The sequence below is a fragment of the Crocuta crocuta genome, unplaced genomic scaffold (genome assembly GCF_008692635.1).
Source record: "Crocuta crocuta isolate KB4526 unplaced genomic scaffold, BGI_CrCroc_1.0 scaffold433, whole genome shotgun sequence".
NCBI lineage: Eukaryota > Metazoa > Chordata > Mammalia > Carnivora > Hyaenidae > Crocuta > Crocuta crocuta.
The window spans coordinates 3,494,816-3,515,653 of NW_027530001.1; the positions used below are offsets into that span (position 1 = coordinate 3,494,816).

The window sequence follows — 20,838 nt, forward strand, 5'->3', positions numbered from 1 at the left end:
CTTTGTTTAATCTCTATGTGTTTGTGTTTTCTTCAGTTTATTTTCTCTTTTTTCTTTCTTTCTTTCTTTCTTTTTTTGTAATTGATTTCTAGTTTCATACTATTGTGGTTGGAAAAGACCCTTGATATGATGTCAATCTTCTTAAATTTATTGAGACTTCTTTTGTGGCCTAACATGTGAACTGTCATGGAGACTGGTCCTTGTGTACTTGAAAAGAATGTATATTCTTCTGTTTGTGGATGTTTTAGCATGGCTTGTAGTTTGTTACTGAAAGGTGGACTGAAAGTGGTGGGTAAAAGGAACTGTATTAAATAGACCTTTAGTAATGTAGTGATAAGTGTGAGGAAGGGGAAGTATTCTAAAGTCCTGTGGTTAGGTCTCCATCTATGATTTATGTCAGGTGAGCCTGTGCCCTGGATTATAAGCTTTAATAGTGATTTTCAGTTTCTGTCACCTCTCCTCCCTTGCCTTAGGTATGATGGAATAGCAAGAGGGGACTAGTAGTGGGTAATTCCCTCCTCCCACGTAGGAGGCTAGAATAAGCTGGGGTTGTGTATTTACCTTCCTCCAAGTATGTTAGGCTCTGGTAAAATAGTTTCTCTTGAAGTCAGGCCAAGAAGAATTGAATGTCCTTGCATATTTCAAAATGGTTTCTTTCCCTCTAATCCTGCTGGAAGTATGAGGGAATTTTTCTCTCCTATTCACTGTAGAGCCTCACAGAGTTCCTGGAAGGAAAACTCCCCAAAGTGTGGGGGCCTCCCTATGACCAGGTTCCCCCTAGAATTTTTTAGTTCTCAGAGTTGAGCCTCCAGCTATTTGTCAATTATAATTTAGATTTTTGTACCTTAGTTCTAATTCCCACATTGTTTTCTGCTTAGAAGTTTGCCCTTAAGTAAGTTGTGATCTCTGTGTTTGTCTGTCTCTACAACTTTGGGACAGCTGGTTTGTCCTGTGACCTTACTACTCTTACAGATTTAAGAAGAGTTATTGATTTTTCAGTTAGTTCAGCTATTTACTTGTTGTTAGGATGGAGTAATTGACTTCTAAGTTTCTTACATGCTGGATTGTAAACTGAGAATCCATTTGAGGATCTTGCTTGCAGCAATTATCACTGTGGTGTTTGCTAACATTCATTTTTTCTCATTTATTCTAAATATATTAATTAGTATTCTTCTGTAAGAGTTTTTTATCCCCTATATACTTATTCAATTATGTTTTTTATTTGAATAAACTCAGATAAGGATATTCATTTAATTTAATGGATTATAATTTGATACTAGCAATATTTGCTTTGTTACTCCAATTGTTTTAGCTTTGGCCATTGGGGGTGCCATCTGCTTGGCTTTTGTGTCAGACATTTAAAAACTATGTAGATAGTGTAATATAACTAAAGAGGGTTTAATAAGCAAACAAGCTGTTTTTATCCCTGAGGATATATGTTAACATTTATTGGTCTAGTATAACTTTTAACTGGACATGTGCATGGAGAAAAGTAGACAAATCTTGAGGCTTTCAGCAGAACAAAGATTAAATAGGCAACCTGTTTAAACTTTTTCTTAAAAATAACACTTTCAGTGAACAAAGTAGGAGAAACTCTCAAAGAGCAAAACAGTAGAAAAGCATGTCAGTCTTGGCTTTGGATCCTAGCAGAGCACAAAAAAGAAAGTAGGAATTCCTTAGGAATTCCTAACTAGAACCTACACTATTCTGGTTTGGAATTCAAATTCAGACTTTATACAGTTTATGTGGAAGAGCAAATGGCTTAAAATAGACAAGATATTTCTGAAAAAGAATCAGTTGGGAATATTTCCTTTGCTGGGTATGAAGACATACTATAAACTATTCTATGTAGGATAGTGTGGCTTCGGCCATGCAACAGACAAATAGATGTATGAATAAAATAGAGACCAGAAATGGACATACTCATATATAGAAAACTGATGTAAACAGAGCTAACATTGAAGTTCAATAGCAAAGGGATTTAATAAGATGACATCAAGATAACTATCCATTGAGGGAAAAATATAGTAATAGATTCCTACCTCACACCATATATAAAAAACAATTATCATTGGGTCAAAATTTTAAAGGCAAAGGAAAAACTTTAAAACTTTTGAAGACAATACAGAAGGCTAGCTTGATGAGCTTGGGATAGGAGAGAATTTTTTAAAACCTCGGGGAATGCAAATCATAAAGAAATTTGACTATACTTGACTACCTTAAAAATAAGTCTTTAGATTTATTTTTTTATCAAAAGATACCAAAACAGGTATGGTTATATAAACCATAAATTGGAAGGAATTATTTGGAACATATATTGCTATATAAAGAGTATATAAAGAACCCAATGATTCAATGGTAAAAAGAAAAACAATTCAATAAGAAATGAAAAATAGATAAATACACAAATGGGCATTTCACAGAAGAGGAAACATGATTAGCCCATAAATATATTAAATATGCACAAGCTCACTAGTGATAAAAAATGAAAATATAAACCACAATGAGGTAATACCATTTCAAAGTCACCCAAGTGGTAAATATGAAGTCTGACAATACCAAGTAGCATCCTTTGTGTAGGAGTCAGGGTCTTGGTGATAAAACTAAGGTCGACTTCCAGATTTGCCAGTTATCAATGATATGATCTTTGGCAAGTCATTCAAACTCTGGCTTAAGTTTCCTCACCTAAAAAATGCAGAATATAATTTCTTTGCAGAGTTTTGAGGAGCAAAGATAATGCACTACAAGCATCTGACATAAAGTAAGGCAAAGAACAGGGGATCATAGATGATGGCTGCCTAAATTGAGATAAACTGGGGTGGTAGTCCAGGAATATAATATTTATGCCAAAGTTACACTCGACAGAATTATTTTAGAATTAATGTTTTAGGGTTTTAAACATCATTCTTCAAAGCTTATAGCAACAGCAGCAGCAGCAGCAGCAACAAAACAATAATGGCAGAAGCAGCAGTAATTAATTGAGGGTTTACTATATGCCAGGCACCGAGTTTAGTATTTTTTACTCATTACTTCATGCAATCCTTGTGCTTACTTTGAAAAGTAGTATTATTATCTTCATTTTATGGTTGAGGAAATTGAAACTGAAAGAGGTTACTTAATTAACTTGTCCAATGTCACACACAGCTAGTCATTTGTAGTCCTGGGAGTGGAACACAGGTCTCTGGCTTGACTCTAATTCTCTAATATGGACAATTCCCCATTCAACAGACAGATACAGTAATAGAACTTTTGACTTACAAGCAATTTTCACAATTAGTGGCATCAAGATCAATTTATGTGCATAATAGTGTAATGAACCAAAGCCAGTATTTAAAAAAAGAGGGGATGGAGGGGTACAGAATTTGATAGTTTCTGGCTGTGTGCTGTTAGGATTTCCAGCCTAATATTTTGTCAGGATATTGCTTTTTTGACAGAAATGAGAAAAGGAAAAAAGGGACAACTGGAGTCAAAACCAGGTGACCTGAACAGTTCTCTTTATGTAATTTGAATTTATACCTGCTGACCCTGGGAAACTCTACACTCTAACTTACTTCAAGAATGATGGGAATATCTCTCAGAATGAAAGACAATGCTAAAATTCATGACATATTCATATGCAAAACTTTATAAAATGTCCAGTTTGTCCCTTTCAACTCTTTAAACCCACCAAAATCATGACTTTCAACCCCTATGTTAACACATTTCCAAGAACACAGATGTGTTGCTGAGTGAGAAGGGATCTAATAGTATTGTGGTGCAAACTTCTCTCTTGTAGAGCAAAATCTCAGCTAAAGGATTGCTCAAAATGTTCTGGATTAAATGTTGAGAAACTCATTGTCTCTTTAGGTAGCTTCATCTATCTTCAAAGAGCTCCAATTGTTAACAACAACAAAAGCAATGATAATAGCATATTTTTTATTGAGAGTTTATCATGTGCCAAGTACTGTGCTAAGTGTACTAAATAAATTGTCTCATTCATCTTCACAATAACCTCTGTGACTTAAATGCTATTATTATCTCCAATTTACAGATTACATGGAGGTTTTGATCCATTTATCATAATTTTAGCACCTGCAGACTAAACTCTAATTCACTTGGCAACACTTAAGACATTATAAAATAGCACAGAATACTCAGGAGTTAAACTTTAGCTCCTTTGGATTAAACTTTTTTTATGTTTAATCGGGTTTCTACATTCCACTATTGTAGAAAATGTGGAATCATGTGAACATACAATTGAAGGAAAGAAGGAAAAGAAGAGGACATCTTTATTTCTTCACACTTAAAACGTGACATTCTGGGGCCTTTCTGTATTTTGTCTTATGTGGTCTTCATTGTCCTACCACTTTTTTTTTTTTTTTTTAAGATGCAAGGTTGGATTTCTAGGACAGAAAAAATCTTTCTCTATATTCTTCCACAAGTTTTCCAGGCCATTATTTGCAGAAAGTGCAAATAATTTAAGAGGTGGATTTCTAAATTATTTTAGAAATGTCTATAGGTAATGCAAATGCATAGCATGTCATTCAAAACAGAAGAGACAAAAGTATGTATCATGATACATATCAACAAGATGGAGGAATTCACAGAGTCAATGAATGCTTGTTTTTCTCTAATGAATTTTTGGATATCCTATTCAATAGCTCACTCATGTTAAATTTATTCCCTATATGTATGTAAAATTATTTATTCTTGCAATAATTTACTTATAATATGGATTATGTCCAAGAGGTTCAATTTTTCTTAAGGCAACAATTAATTAAAAAAAACTTACACATTTTAAAATTTACATCCAAGTTAGTTAGCATGTAGTGCAATAATGATTTCAGGAGTAGATTCCTTAATGCCCCTTACCCATTTAGACCATCCCCCCTCCCACAGCCCCTCCAGCAACCCTCTGTTTGTTCTTTATATTTAAGAGTTTCTTATGTTGTGTCTCTCTCCCTGTTTTTATAATGTGTTTGCTTCCTTTCCCTTATGTTCATCTGTTTTGTGTCTTAAATTTCTCATATGAGTGAAATCATATATTTGTCTTTTTCTGACTAATTTCACTTAGCATAATACCATCTATTTCCATCCACGTAGTTGCAAATGGCAAGATTTCATTCTTTTTGATTGCCAAGTAATATTCCATTATACATACATGCACCCCAATGTTTATAGCAGCACTATCAACAATAGTCAAAATATGGAAAGAGCCCAAATGTCCATCAATGGACATTTATCCATTCTTCTTTATCCATTCATCCATTGATGGACATTTGGGCTCTTTCCATACTTTGACTATTGTTGATAGTGCTGCTATAAAGATTGGGGTGCATGTGCCCCTTTGAAACAGCACACTTGTATCCCTTGGATAAATACCTAGTAGTGCAATTGCTGGGTCATAGGATATCTATTTATAAATTCTTGAGGAACTTCCATACTGTTTTCCAGAGTGGCTGCACCAGTTTGCATTCCTACCAGCAGTGCATCCTCTTTCTCTGCATCCTTGCCAACATCTGTTGTCTGAGTTATACATTCTGACTGATGTGAGGTGGTATCTCACTGTGGTTTTGATTTGTATTTCCTGAATGATGAGTGACGTTGAGCATTTTTTCATGTGTCTGTGGGCCATCTGGATGTCTTCTGTGGAGAAGTGTCTATTCATGTCTTTTGCCCATTTCGTTACTTGATTATTTGTTTTTTGGGTGTTGAGTTTGATAAGTTCTTTGTAGATTTTGGATAGTAACCCTTTATCTGATATGTCATTTGCAAATATCTTCTCCCATTCCATCGGCTGCCTTTTAGTTTTGCTGATTGTTTCTTTGCTGTGCAAAAGCTTTTTATTTTGATGAGGTCCCAATAGTTCATTTTTGTTTCCTTTGCCTCTGGAGACATGTTGAGTAAGAAGTTGCTGCAGCCAAGGTCAAAGAGGTTCTTGCCTACCTTCTCCTCAAGGATTTTGATTGCTTCCTGTCCTATGTTTAGGTCTTTCATCCATTTTGAGTTTACTTTTGTGTATGGTGTAAGAAAGTGGTCCAGGTTCAGTTTTCTGCATGTCACTCTCCCATTTTCCCAGTACCATCTGCTGAAGAGACTGTCTTTGTTCCATTGGATATTCTTTCCTGTTTTGTCAAAGGTTGGTTGGCCATACGTTTGTGGGTCCATTTCTGGGTTCTCTGTTCTATTGATCTGAGTGTCTATTTTTATGCCAGTACCATACTATCTTGATGATTACAGCTTTGTAATACAGCTTGAAGTCTGGGATTGTGATGTCTCCAGCTTTGGTTTTCTTTTTCAAGATTGCTTTGGCTATTTGGAGTCTTTTCTGGTTCCATACAAATTTTAGCATTGTTCTAGCTCTGTGCAGAATGCTGGTGTTATTTTGATAGGGATTGTATTGAATATGTAGATTGCTTTGGTAGTATTGACATTTTAACAATATTTGTTCTTCCTATCCAGGAGCATGGAATATTTTTCCTTTTTGTGTGTGTCTTCAATTTCTTTCATAAGCATTCTATAGTTTTCAGAGGCAACAATTAGTTGTAAGCCACAGCATATCATTGCAATTTAAGATTAGTACATTTGTTATAAGCTTATACATTTATGAGTCTGTAATTTTATAACCTTAAGACTTAAAATATGATTATAATCTTGCAGTTTTAGTATATTTTAACCTTCTTTTTTCCTTGAAATCACAAACACTACAAATTGGGTGAGTTATAGTCAGATATTTAACCTAAGCTATGTGAAATGACTAAATTTGTCTTTATTAGTGTCTGTTTTGGAATTCATACATGAAGAGGCAACATTTTACCATGCTTAGTGTTCACACAATTCTTTCATACTTAGGAAAAGGGAAAATCACTTAGTGGTAGAATGATCACGTCCATCTTCCAACATACAAACTATATGTCACACAGGACTGACTAATGCTAGCCTACACTAAAGCTGTTCTGGCAAAGGCAAACTGTCTCCAATAAAGAAAGAGAAAGCTCTTCAGGCAGATGGCCAGTTTAAGGATAAAAATTAGCCTACAGTCTTCATTTATACTATTTGAAGGCATAAATGAGAACTTATTTTAACCAAAAAAATCTGTGATGTATTTTTAGCATCTTGCATGATGTTTGAATGGATTTTACACTTCCAATTGAATAAGAACTAAGATGAAATAAACTCCCAACACTACTATCATCTCTTCAGAATCACTTGTCTTGAGTCTACCTGTCAGTATATTCTCCTCCCTTTCAAGATACATAATAATCTCATTTAAATCATAGAGTTCTATGACACTAAAGCAGCTGACACAGTATCTTCTTGCTTGCTATTGTAGTACTACTCCTGAGTGATTGCTTATCAACAGCAATACCACTGTTTTGTGTTACTAGATTGTTGAGCAAACACTTAAATTTATTTTTGGATTACTCTTTTCTTTTGGAAGGTTGTGATTTATATATGCATTATTTCCAATTTCCAGTAGGATCAGCTTTCATTACAAAATGACAATAAAACCAAACTCCCAAATTGTTTGCTGGGTCTCCAGAAACTCACCTTCTCCCACTTCTACTAACTCTATTATCTAGCTTATCAGTTAGGGTAGTCATGAATTAATTTATCTTAAAGTATTGTGTTTTGATTTGGATTATCAGGAACATACTGCTTGTGTATTATCTTAAGAAGGACAACAATAAGACAATTTTAGACTACATATTTTATTATGTAATCTATTTCTCATAATATTATATATAATGTATTACTAAATAATAATAGTATAAATAAAAGGTAGAACAGACAAGATTTTTGCAACAAATCAGTGAGTTACACTTTCATGATGGAACTACTTCAGCTTTTTTAAGATGACACCGTATTTGAAAAACTTGGAATAATTGGCATTTAAAAGTTAAGAGATTTCTTCTTGCCAAATTCTGAAAAATATTATTTCTTGAAGACTCAAAAATATGCAACATTGAACCTACATTTGATTATAGCAACATTAGCTGGACTTGAATATGACCATTCCCTCCAGAAGGGCTGTTGTAGGTGACTAGATGGCCAGTGTGCTCATAGCAGTCCTATTTTATGCCTGTTTTCCTGGTGTTTCTTAATAGTGCCCATTTTCACTAACAAGTTCAAAAGATAAATTATATGGTCATTGTAGTTAGTGGTCTCTAGTTCTCTTATCATTGGCCTCCTTCACATACCATAAGCCTGATATTTGTGAGCATTTAAGTGTATTATTACTGCTCTAATATCCCTCATCTAGTTCATATGTGTACAAATACGTAAGTAACTCCTCCTTAATGATGGATAGAAGCTTTGGTTGTACTTTCCTCTTTAGTATTAGCTTCTGTTTGCTTCCTCCTACACAGCATGGTCTTAACTAAATTTTCTGTGTAATACCATTTATTTTTTGCCTTAAAGATCTTTACTATAGAAGGCATGATAATATCACCATAACTTAACTACTATGTGAACACTATCATATTTATATATCTTTCTACCAGGGTCGTACTAAAACTTTCATGTAATATCTCTTTACTGCTGCAGCTAAATGGTTCTTAACCATAAACTGGCTAATTTAATTTGCAAACCCTCAACTGGTGCTTGGTATATGCCAAACTCTGTGGAAGTCATTGAGCAAATAGAAATAAAAGACATGCCATTCATATGATCAAAAATCATTAGTTCTCTTCACAGAACAGTTTTTACTTTTGTTTCACATCTCTGCATATTTTTCTTGTCTTACCATCTTTCTTATAAAAGTAGTGCCTAATGATGTGTGTGTGTGTGTGTGCACGCGTGCGCATGCACGCATGTGTGTGGCACATGTGTGTGTGAGTGTTGGGGGAGAAAAGACAGATTTGGGCAAGGACATTCTATTTCAACACATATACTTTTATGTATATTGAAACGAAGGTGTTAAAGAGTTAGGGTTCTTGTTATTCCAGGCAAGGCCTCACAGGTTGGCTGTTTCTTGGGGGGTTACAGCAATCTCAACTTAGATTTATGGTTTGAAAATGTGCTTTCATCAGCTAACCAGTGCCAGCTGTCTGCTCAAGGATGAACAGCATCCCTGAAGAGCCCAAACCAAAGTAAACTAGCCCTATTTTTATTCATTTTCTACCATCTATATATTCTTGCTCATTGTTGTAAAGCTGACTAATACCTTCCATTCAACAGGTTATAGCATTTTTTTCTAGTCTCCTCTGGTTGAGAATCTGAGCTTTTATGAAGCTGTCCTGGAGACCTTTTCTGGCCTATTCACTAGATATTCCTTCCTTGGTTAAGCTGGTTAGGTTCAGTAAACCTTAGCTGGCCCAATTTCTAGGGACTCTAACTTGAATCAGAAAGAGATGACCCACTGCATTGTGATTTATGGTTTTAAGACTTCCAAAGTCACATAGTAATGGCACTTTTTTTTTGTATTTGGTAACTTTCAATTTCAGAAACATGACTACTTGGCATTCTAGAGGAAATAACTTTGATGTGTTGGCTTTTCCAATGAATTTTAATATAATATTCTTGTAGGAGGCCTGAACCAAACTACCCAAATCTTCAAGAATTTAATTGATAAACACGAATGTTCTGTATATTGATTTGTACTCATTGTTTTATATTATAAATCTAATTGCTAAGAACTCTATGATTTTCATGTTCATGGTTCACAGCATTCTTTTCCTTGGGGAAAACATAATGACTAATACAGTATTTTGAGAACTATAATTCCCAAGGAAACTAAGATGAAAAACACATGTGTCTGAAATTAATTGTACCTGTCTCCTGTAGGAAAGTCTATGCCAGCATAATCAACAATTATCAGGAACTTCCTCAAAGAATTTGTCACATCAGTCATCCCATGATATTAAACAGATATACATATTTCACTGCAGGGATATATATATATATATATATCAAGGACAATGGATATTTAGTTCCAATTTTGCATGGCCAATACTGACAAATTCCTAATTTTCAAGTTCTCATTGTTTGTTTGTTTTAGGACACATATAGAATTTTTGTCACAACTTTAGTTCAGTCATGCTTGATTCAATTAAGTTATAGTCTATGATATGCTGGTAATCTGGCTCTCCCCCGAACCAAAAAAGCCAGGATTTGTACCATTTGCCAATTTTCGTAGTATAAATTCGTAGTGTAAATTCTCCCACCATTGCTAATTTCTCTTCTACTTTTACAACTGGCTCTCCCCAGATTGCAGAATATTTAACAATTGGCTTTCTAGAGTTTATACAAGCTGGTCCAGGGAACACCACTAGCAGTTTTTTACTAGTTGCAATCTAGTTCTGAAGTTGCATCTAGCCTTCTTATATTGATCTTTTTATTAGATTCAGAAGACACATTAATACACTACCTCTTAGAAAAATCTATCAAAAATTTTTGATATTTATTTTATTTGAGAGAGAGAGAGAGAGAGAGCATGAGCAGGGGAGTGGCAGAGAAAGAGGGAGAGAGAGAGAATCTTAAGCAGGCTCCTCACCATCAGTGAAGATCCCGATGTGGAGCTAAACTCATGAATCTTGAGATCATGACCCGAGCCAAAATCAAGAGTCAGACACTTAACCAACTGAGCCATACAGGTGTCCCAGAAAAAAAAAAAATCTATTTTACAGATAGTGATATCTGTTTATGTTGAACCTGTTGGTTTCATTTTTAGCTAGGAACTTTTTAAAAAAAGCATGGGACAGAAGAAAGCTTACCATCACCTCCAAAAATTCTCTCATTCACAGAGCTAGGAAAAGTATGTGGGTGGAAAGAGAGTCCGAGAAGCAAGTCAGTGGAGAAAATAAATTTAGGAAGTCATAATTGAGTACATTTGTTGGAATACATTAGAGAAAGTATAAGGAAAAATAGAATGTAAAAAAAGAGATTGATAGATGTATTTTAATTTTTTAAAAATACACAGTAATACACAAGTAAATAGATTTGTGGCATATTGGTTATTTGACTGCAAAGTCAGTGTAGTTGGGATTAATTTTGCCTTCCATATCCATCATTTAATTCAGTTTTGGTAATTCCTAGGACCATCTTATACAATATGGAATTCATGTTAACTTTATGGTATTAATTTTATGGAACCATTTTATTACCTGCTTAAATTCCTTAAACTTCACTTTCCAAGAAAGTGTTATTTCCCAGTGTTCTAAAGACAATAACTACCAGCAACCTAGGCTTCTCCTCCCTATGACTGCAGATATCTCCCTAGGAGTTGTGCTTGGAGTTAAATGTAGAAACCACTCAGGTTTTCTTGCTAAATTCCTGGAATACTACAGTCAACAAGTAAGAAAGAACAGGTAGCTTTCCCCTAGAAAATGAGGAGAATTCATCAAAGGGAAGCAGAGTCCAACAGGATGAGCTTGATCTGAGAAGAAGAAAAGCCTTGGGTGTCACAGGTGAGAAGGAATTCTGAGTGTGGCATAGATGCTGTTGCATAATTCTTGCTTTTTTTTTTTTTTGGCCATAAGTCTACGTTCTGGGGATGAGAGTATTAAAGACTTCTTTGTTAGATTTTTATAAAACATACTCGGGTCTAGAAGGCAAAATGTTAGGACAGTTCTAACAACCTGGTGTTGAGTGATGCCACCTCTTCTAGAAAGACACTCCTGAGGTCTTTTTCATGTGGTTGGATTTCATTTCAAGAACTCAAGAAAGAGAGAGTTACAGAATTTTGTCATTATGACAAGGACCAGGAACCTACTTGAGAGCAAGAGGTCAAGTTCATTTCTAATCTTCCCTGGAAGTTTTCCCATCATTATCAGTGACCTCATGGCCGGGAAGTTTGAATTTTACAAGGAGTTATGAACACAGAATGGCTTTAATTAAAGAAAAAGATAGTCAATAATTGTTGCTTTGACGTTTATAAGACAATAATTCTGGTAAAATCCTCCATGAGAGAAATGGAAAGTTCTATTATGCTATTACCAGAAGCTGAGAATAAAATTAATTTAACTTGAAATAAATCTTCACAAAAGTTATAGCAAACATACCGAGCAGCTTCTGAATATCTTTCCAGACATCTAAACACTGTTGCCTGGCGAAGATGATTTCGGAAATAAGCTGGGTTTAAAACAATGCTCCTGTAAAAAGATAAAAAGGAATGTAAATGTTATTAGGTTTTTAAAAGTCAATTACCAGAAGTGTATAGGAATGAAATAACATGTATTCCATTTTACGTACTATATATTTTAAAAGATACTAATGAATGAAGTCCTTTTCTTCCTATAATTGTCAGTTAAGGCATATAAACAAGTTGAAAAACTAATTATGTTTGCATTAGGAAAGCAATTTTATTTATAGCACTGAATATCTTTTGTAGATATGACAGTGACAAAAGATTTGAATTCAACTTATATTACAATAAGACATGATGTCATTTTATTTTTTAATGTTAATAAATCAGGCAAAAATCAGAGGTTATTTAGGGTAATGTGTATTTATAATGGAGGAGTTTATTAGTTGTTGAATTACAGTTAAAAGAAAGGGACTGGGATTTGGGTGACATGTTTATTTGTACTTGATAAATAAGTAGGTTCTGTGTCTTCCTTCAGCTGGACAATGTGGTGGCATGAAAGGAATCATGTACCATTGGTTGAGGACTCTAGTCTTGACCTTGTCACTTTTGGTGAGGCCTTACTGATTTTGGGTTTCCATTTCTTCTTTAATGAAATTTTGAGACTTGGCTTTAGGATAAGATTATCTATCTTGCTGATTTTTCATCATGTGAGTTCTAGAATCTCAATCCATGCCCAGATGAAGATGATCATTTCCCAGTTATCTTCTCCACTAGAGATTAACTGGTAGACATTTCCCTTCTTTGATTCACTGAGAGTTAAGCACTATGCAAGGTATTTGATATAACGAGATGAACTAGACAAATGTTGTCCATGGCCCATCACCAGGTGGAGACAGAGCTATTAATGAAAGTTTGAAATGTAGCTTATACTAACAGAGTGTGTAGTGTTACTGATGTGGGATACAGAATGTTACAGAACCAACACAGTATTAGTAAGCAAACTTCTTGTGAGCTTGTTTTTACAAGTTAATGTGAACCACTTGGAATTAATTCATTATTGAAGTAACTGGATTTTAGTCTTTCTTGAGAAGTTCACAGAGCTTTTTGAGAATCAGATGTAAACTGTGTATCTCTGCCCAGAAAAATGCACACAAACATAAGTGCCAAAATTTAGTGAATTCATGTGATCCCTGAAGCCTTGTCACGTCCAGATTAAAAAAACTTGCCAACAAGAAAATTCCGTTCCCAGATCTATTACTTATAGTCAGTGTAAAATATAAAAGAAACATCTATCTGCCCATGTAGAATTATAGAATTATATGATGACGAGGTGGCTTGAGTGAATAATTTAGCTCACTTTAAACACAGGTTAACAGAAACCAGGGAGGTTATGGGACTTTTCTAAAATCATACACAATAAATTAGTCGATGAAAGGTTTCAAGTTTATTGTGTTTCCTGTCTCTAGCCACAGTACTTCATATTACACAGATGGCTTTTCCTATGATGATTTCTGAATTAAAGCGGCCTAAATTAGTGAAGTTTTACTTTACCGTATGATTAACAATTTGTACAAACGAATACATTAAACCCCAAGAACACAGATTATTTCCTTTGGTGATTTCTGATTGAAATGTTGGAAATTTAAAAACTATTACATGAATTCATTCCATATCAGTACTGAATACTAATACTTTATGTTAATTCAGAAAAAGAGTATGTTTACAAGGTATGTTTATGTATTTTATTGTTGTAAAGGTAATTTTGTAAAAGTAGACCAGAGGGAATAAGATCAGAGCTCTGTCAAGGGCCTAGGTCTTCTGACAAACTAGAATTTTTTCTTGCACTTATAGCTAATTCTTCCCTCTCTCTTTGTAATCATTCATTCACTTGTGGATTTTTACTAAGTGCCTACAAATGTGATGGGACAAAATCCTTACTGAATAGATGTTTCTAGCCTTTGACATTTTGTTGCCCATGATGTAGTGTTCCAGCATTGCTGAGCTATTCTCTAACAATCTTGCTTTGTCAGATAAATTCTTCTGACAAAAATGCAGACCTGAGTGTGGTGAGCAAGAGAAGTAATGAGGGAAAGGTTTAGTAAAAGAGGGAGGAAGGAGAAGAAGAGTCATCAGAATAGTTTGGGATGTAAGTGAAGGAGAAGACTTTCATGGGCAGTGAGGGTTGATGAGGTAAACAACATAGGAATTGTTTCAGTGTAACTTTAGAAAAATGATAGATTAAAAAAATTGTTTGTAATTACAAGTCCTCTTTCTGGTGTTGAAGAAACACAAGTAGAGAACATGAGCTTAGAAATAACTATTGGTAGACAGGAATAGTTTCTTTTAACAATAACATCACCTTACACTGTACCATGTGAATCACAGCTTTACCTGATGGACCCAAAGAAGACCTGGACCCAGACTACCCTGAGAGGTGGAGGTATAATTATAAAAGAATGTTTAGAAATTTGAGATGAGATATTATATTTGGCAATTTATTATTTCTGGCTCTCATAATTATTGCAACATTCACTGTGTGCTTATAATATGCCTTATTAGATATTTAGCAAGGAAATGTTAGCAATGATTGTGAAGCCTAGTTTTTACACTTTTAGTAATTTATTTTATGCTTTCTAAAATGACATACTCTTTTTAAGATGTATTTTATGTGTGTGCAACTTGTAAAGGAAATGTAGATTTAAAAGTTCTTAATCATTCATCAGTCTATGCCCTTTGGGGAGCTATAGGAGGCAGTCTAGGACCAACATGGACAATCTGACTAGGGTTAAAGTGAAAAAACAAACAAAAAGCCCAACAATTGTACAATTAAAATCAGAGAGAGAAGCACTCTGTGCTGATGGTCTGATTTTATTACCAAAGAAATACCTCTGATTTAGGTGTGTTGATAAGGTTTTTGGTAAAAAACAAGATCATGTTAAAGAGAATAGCTAAATTACAGAACTCATTGAATTTTTGTCAGAAGAATGGAGAGAGTGTTAGTAACAGGCCATGATTGCTCGTTCAATTGATGAGCACTGTTCTAACAGAATGAGATCATGTAAAATAATAAATATTACAATAGACAAAAGGATATTTTCTGTATCAATTTGTTGGCTGTGGTATATCTTATGCTTTTTATGATTTGCATTTGTAAGTGCTGTGGAATTAATCTTTTATATTAAAGTTCACATAATTTGATTTGTGTGCATGAATGGATGTGCACTTGTTTTATTAAGTCCCAAGGTCATAATGTTGTTGTAAACCCAGAATGTAAGTCTCTTCTGGTGATTATTTGAGGTGTCTCAATTCACTTTTCAAATAATTTATCTTTCTCTCAGTGATTGATATGCCACCTCTATTATATACTAAGTTTACATGCACTAAGTAGGATCAGTGGCTGGACTTTGTATCTTAAACTTTTTATCTCTCTGTTTCTATACAGAACAAATTGTTTTAATTATTGTCACTTTACAGGTGACTGGGTGGCTCAGTCGGTTAAACGCTGGCCTCTCCATCTTGGCTTAGGTCATGCTCTCATAGTTTGTGAGTTTGAGACCCGCATTGCTCTCTGCCACGCTGCCCATGGTGCCAAGTCTGCTTGGGATTCTGTCCCTCCTTCTCTCTGTCCCTCCCCTGCTTGTGCTTGCTCTCTCTCTCTCAAAAGAAATAAATAAACTTAAAAAATTATTCCTGTCGCTTTAAAATACACCTTAATTTCTGGACGGGAACTGCCTAATATCCTTTTTTGTGAAAAAAAAATTGTTATCTGGCATGTTTATTATTCCTGATGAATTTTATAATGTTCATCTATTACAGTTACAAAAAAACACATTCAGTGGTTTTCATTGTGTTAAAATAAAAGGATTAGATTAATTTTAGTTAGAAGAGACATTTTTATAGTGCTGTCTTCCCATCCTGGGATGTGACATTTCTCTTCTTCATCTAAATATTTTTTCAAATCTCCTCTAGTAACATTTTAACCTTCTTTTTACTTTTTTGAAAATGGAAGTTTTACTAATTTCTTATTAATTCTTAAGCTTTAAAATTATATATGAGAATATATACATGCCTACCTTACTACTCAAGGCATTATCAGCAGCACCTAAGAGCCCATAGAAATATAAAATCTTGCTACCCACCTCAAACATGCTGAATCTACATTTTAATAAGACCCTCAGGTCATTTGTACGCATCTTAAAATTTGAGAAGCATATTTACATATATGTATAGTAAGAATAGAATTTTTTCCATTATTTCCTAATTTCTTATTGCTAACATTTACATATGTATTTTTAAAAATCTTTTCTATTTATTTTATTTTTTATTTTTTAAAAATTTTAGATACTGAGAGAGAGAGCATGAGTAGAGGAGTGGGGCAGAGGGGTGGAGAGAGAGAGAATCTTAAGCAGTCTCCATGCTCTGTGAGGAACCTGACGTGGGGCTTGATCCCACAACCCTGGGATCATGACCTGAGCCAAAATCAAGAGTTGGACACTTAGCCCAATGAGCCACCCAGGCTTCCCATATATACATATTTTAAAAATAATTATTTTTTTGTATTCTTTTGATCTAACATTGCAATAATTTAGTTTTATTCACACCATCTGCAAATGATGATGATTTGTGCTACATTTCAATATTCACGTCTTTTTTCTTCTCTTACTGCATAGGCTACAATACTTTTTAAAGGAATTTAAATGAATGAGGTTATCTAGGGATGTTTTAATATTTCACTGATAGTTACAATTGTGGACTAGTATGAGGGGAAAAAACCTGTTTTGTTTCAAGAGTTATTATCAATATCAAGATATTTTTCAAATATCCTTTGTTTCTATCAACATGATCTTGTGGACTTTGCCTTTTGACTTTTTGTAGGGATGCTTTGTATAAATTACTGATTCAAAAGAACACTCAAATTAATAAACAGAATATTAAAGAATTAAGAAAATGAATAATAGAACAGAACAATATCCAGGACAAAAGTGAACAAACATAAAAATAAGGTGATATTATTATTATTATTATTCTGTGATTTTTATGAAATATTATGCTAGTATTGAGTTACCAGAAGTTTTGCATTTTTATAGTCTTTCCAACAAACTAATCTTAGATTTAGCCATTGATTCTACTGTTCTTCCTGTCTTTCAGTTCATTCATTTCTACTTTTATATTTATTAATTCATTTTTGTTCCCTCTAGATTTTATTTTATTATTTCTCTTCTTAACTTCAGTTAATATTCAATATATTCATGTTTTCTTTCTAAAAAAGGAAGAATCTATAGCTATGATCTTTTAAACTTGATTTTAGCTTTGACTATATCCTTAAGCATGATAGAGTATATTTTATTCTCATATTTTTTTCCTTAGTCTCTAATTATAGACTTGTATTCCTCTTTGATTGAAAAATTACTTAAGATACCATTGTTCTATTTCCAAAGGGTAGTTTTTCTTATTATAGCTCTCATTGTTAATTTCTCATTTTATCACAATGTAAACAGAAGTTTATGCTGTACATTTCTGCTTTTCATGTACATTAAGAGTAATAGATGATAAAGTTAGCAAACATTTTAATGACATGTGGAAGAAATAATACATTCTTCATCTGTAACATATTTTTAGTTAGAAATCACTGTAAGAGAACTTTTAATGATCTAAATAAAACTACTAAATAGGTACCTCTGCTTCATTCATTTTCCTTGAGAGATCTATTTAGACCTATATTTTAATGTTAATGATTACCATTTCAAAATTCAGTTTGTTTTTATAAGCAATATTGATTTCATGTTCTTTAGTCTCATCTTTATTCTCTAATTTTTAGAAAATTAACTTACTTTAATATCCTTTTATTTAAATCAGTTTTATGAAGCTTAATTTATACACAGTAGTATTCACCTTTTTAAAGTGTATAGTTTGAGACATTTTTGCAAGTTTATAACCATCACCACTATAAAAATATAGCATGTTTCCAACTGCACCAAAAAGTCACATTGGAGGCATGAGAGTTTCCTATCTATTTCCCCAGAGACAGATGTGTTTTGCTTCTATTTCTCTACCAGAAGACATGGACTTTTGCCAGGATTTGTGAATGAGGTTAGCTATCACTCCTTCAGGGGCTTATGGCTTTGGCTTTATATGAGATTAGGGATCAGAAAAGCAATTTCTTGCTTAGGCAAAGATGCCTAAATCCAGTTCTCTTTACCTTGCTTGGTCAGTAGCAAGGTAAATTAGCATTGATTCATCCTTCTGAATGACACTCCTCTTACTTTAATAGTAAGGTGCTGAAATATTTCTTTAGAAATAGATCTAGAGAATTCAAACAAATGTGGATTATTTTAATTTCTCCAAAGCATGATATTCTTGTGGATACGATGGTGACATTTATGCTAGGTAATGGCATCATTCATTAGATTATAACTGGCCAGACAACTGATCAATAATATTGAAGTATGGTCTGTTGTTATGAAAGAAAGAACTTAATGGCTTGTCCTTAGACTTTTTTTGTGAACAATATTTCCATTAGTGACTAAGATTAAGTGATTGAAAGGATGTCTATAAAATTTTCAGATGGCATAAATTTTATCTAACAAGGAACTAATGTCACTGATGACAGAAGCAAAATTCAAAATGATCTGGACTAGTTAAAAATAAAAATCTTGTGTTATAGATTTAAAAAATTAGTTTCCAAATACAATCGTGGTTTGGCTATGTGGAAAAAGTCTGAATACCCTAACTAATCATAAGCTGAATGTGGCACTATGACAGAACTACAAAAACTGTACATAAAACTTGTTAAATCAATCAAATGCATTCTGTCTGAATAATAAATGATATTTTCACTAAATTGTGCCTTAGCCATATAGTCTATTGAATTCATCTATAGTTCTGTAAGCATCTGTGAGAATTATCACCATACTGTAGTGTGTCTAGAGTGTCTAGTGGGTCTGGAGAACGTAGTGTGTGATGATGTGGAACGAAAATGGTAAGTCTAGAGAGTTAAATAAGATTAGTGGAGACTAAGTAAGCACTTTCAAATACAAAGAACTGTCATGTAGAAAATAGAATAATTATTGTATGCAATGCCAGATGAGGCCAGGCAAAATCCGTATTATGAAGTTATAAATACTTCAGTTCACATAAGGAGGGACCAATGATGCAATAGGTTTTAAGAAGAGTTTTCCTCTTACTGGAATCATTTAAGTGATATTTAGAATGCCATCTGTCAAGATGTGTAGAAGAAAGTCTTGACTGAGTAGGAGATTAGGCTAAATGACTTCCAAGTATATTCACAAAAATCCTTATAATATCTTGCCAAGCACCATGAAGGTTTGAGTTTTTCTCTACTTGCAAGCTAACAAGTTAGCCCGATAGTTTCATCGATGCTCAGAGAAGACATGAACTTCCAAGGCCTGAGACAAAAGACAGTTTCTTACAGCAATAGCAGTAGCCGGTGTTTATGTCTTTTGTTGTCCGGATTCCTTGAGCCACAATTCCCAGATGGCAATGAAAAGAGCCAGCTGACACCTTCACATTCAGTAGATTGCATTACAAAAGAGGAATTCTGAGTTTAGGGAATGTAAATTTTTTTATAATGGGCTATAAGCATGCCTATTCTTATTCTAGAGGAAGACACTATCTCCATTGTCTAAGGCTGTGAGCAGACTTACCTTTTCTTCCAAGGCTGTCTACCACACATTCCTCTTTGAAAAGATCGTCAGGAGCAAGGGCCAGTCAGTTAAAAATACAGGCGGCCCATGAAAAATTGTCTTCATACATAAATAACTTCTGTCGAAATATGTAGGCACTATTTGTTTATATTCATTCCATTAACAAATTAAAAAGGGTTCATAACAAGGTACAAATAGTTAAGATGTCATAGGAAAATAACAGGATAGCTAATACTGAAGAGTGAGTGACTACATTATTATCTATATTCTCTCCTAGGGAGAGTATAAGGCAGCTTATAGAATACTTGTGAGGTTTAATCAAAGTAAAAATAACTCAGGAAACAAAAGGAAAAATAGATAAATTGGACTATTTTAAAATTAAAAACTTCTGTGCATCAAAGGACACAATCAGTAGAGTTGAAAGGCAACACAAGGAATGAGAGAAAATATTTGCAAATTATATATCTTATAAGGGGTGAGTTTCCAGAATATATAAGGAGCTCCTGAAACTCAACAATGAGAAAACGAATAACACAATTTAAAAATGGGCAAAATCGGGGCGTCTGGGTGGCTTAGTCGGTTAAGCGTCCGACTTTCGCTTAGGTCATGATCTCGCGGTTCGTGGGTTCGAGCCCCGCGTCGGGCTCTGTGCTGACTGCCGGCTCAGAGCCTGGAGCCTGTTTCAGTCTGTGACTCCCTCTCTCTCTGACCCTCCCCTGCTCACGCTCTCTCTCTCTCTCCTAGAAATAAATAAAAATATTTTAAAAAATGGGCAAAATACTTGAATAGATATTTCCACGAAGAAGATACACACATGGCCAAAAAGCATATGAAAAGATGTTAAACATCACTAATCATTAAGGAAAGACAAATCAAAACCACAGTGAGATACCACCTGACACTCATTAGAATGACTACCATCAGAAAACTGGAAAATAGTAAGTGCTGACAAGGATGTGGACAAATCAGAACCCTTATGTATGGTTTGTGGGAATATAAAATGGTGCAGCTGCCATGGAAAACAGTATGGTAGTTCCTCAAGAAATTACAGCAATTCCACTTCTGTGTAAATACCCAAAAGAATTGAAAGCAGGGTTTTGAAGATGTACCCTCACATTCATAGCAGTATTATTTACAATAGCCAAAAGGTGGAGGCAACCCGTGTCT

At 34.1% G+C, this 20,838-nt stretch overlaps 1 protein-coding gene across 2 annotated transcripts in view; it reads right to left on the reverse strand.

Annotated features, from left to right (window-relative positions):
• SPATA16 (spermatogenesis associated 16) overlaps window positions 1-20,838 on the reverse strand; it is a 223,871-nt gene that overhangs the window by 103,710 nt on the left and 99,323 nt on the right. For both annotated transcript variants that reach the window (XM_077763683.1, XM_077763682.1), the window contains exon 4: window positions 11,982-12,071. In XM_077763683.1, coding sequence (XP_077619809.1) covers window positions 11,982-12,071 — 90 coding nt within the window. The remainder of the gene's footprint in view (window positions 1-11,981; window positions 12,072-20,838) is intronic.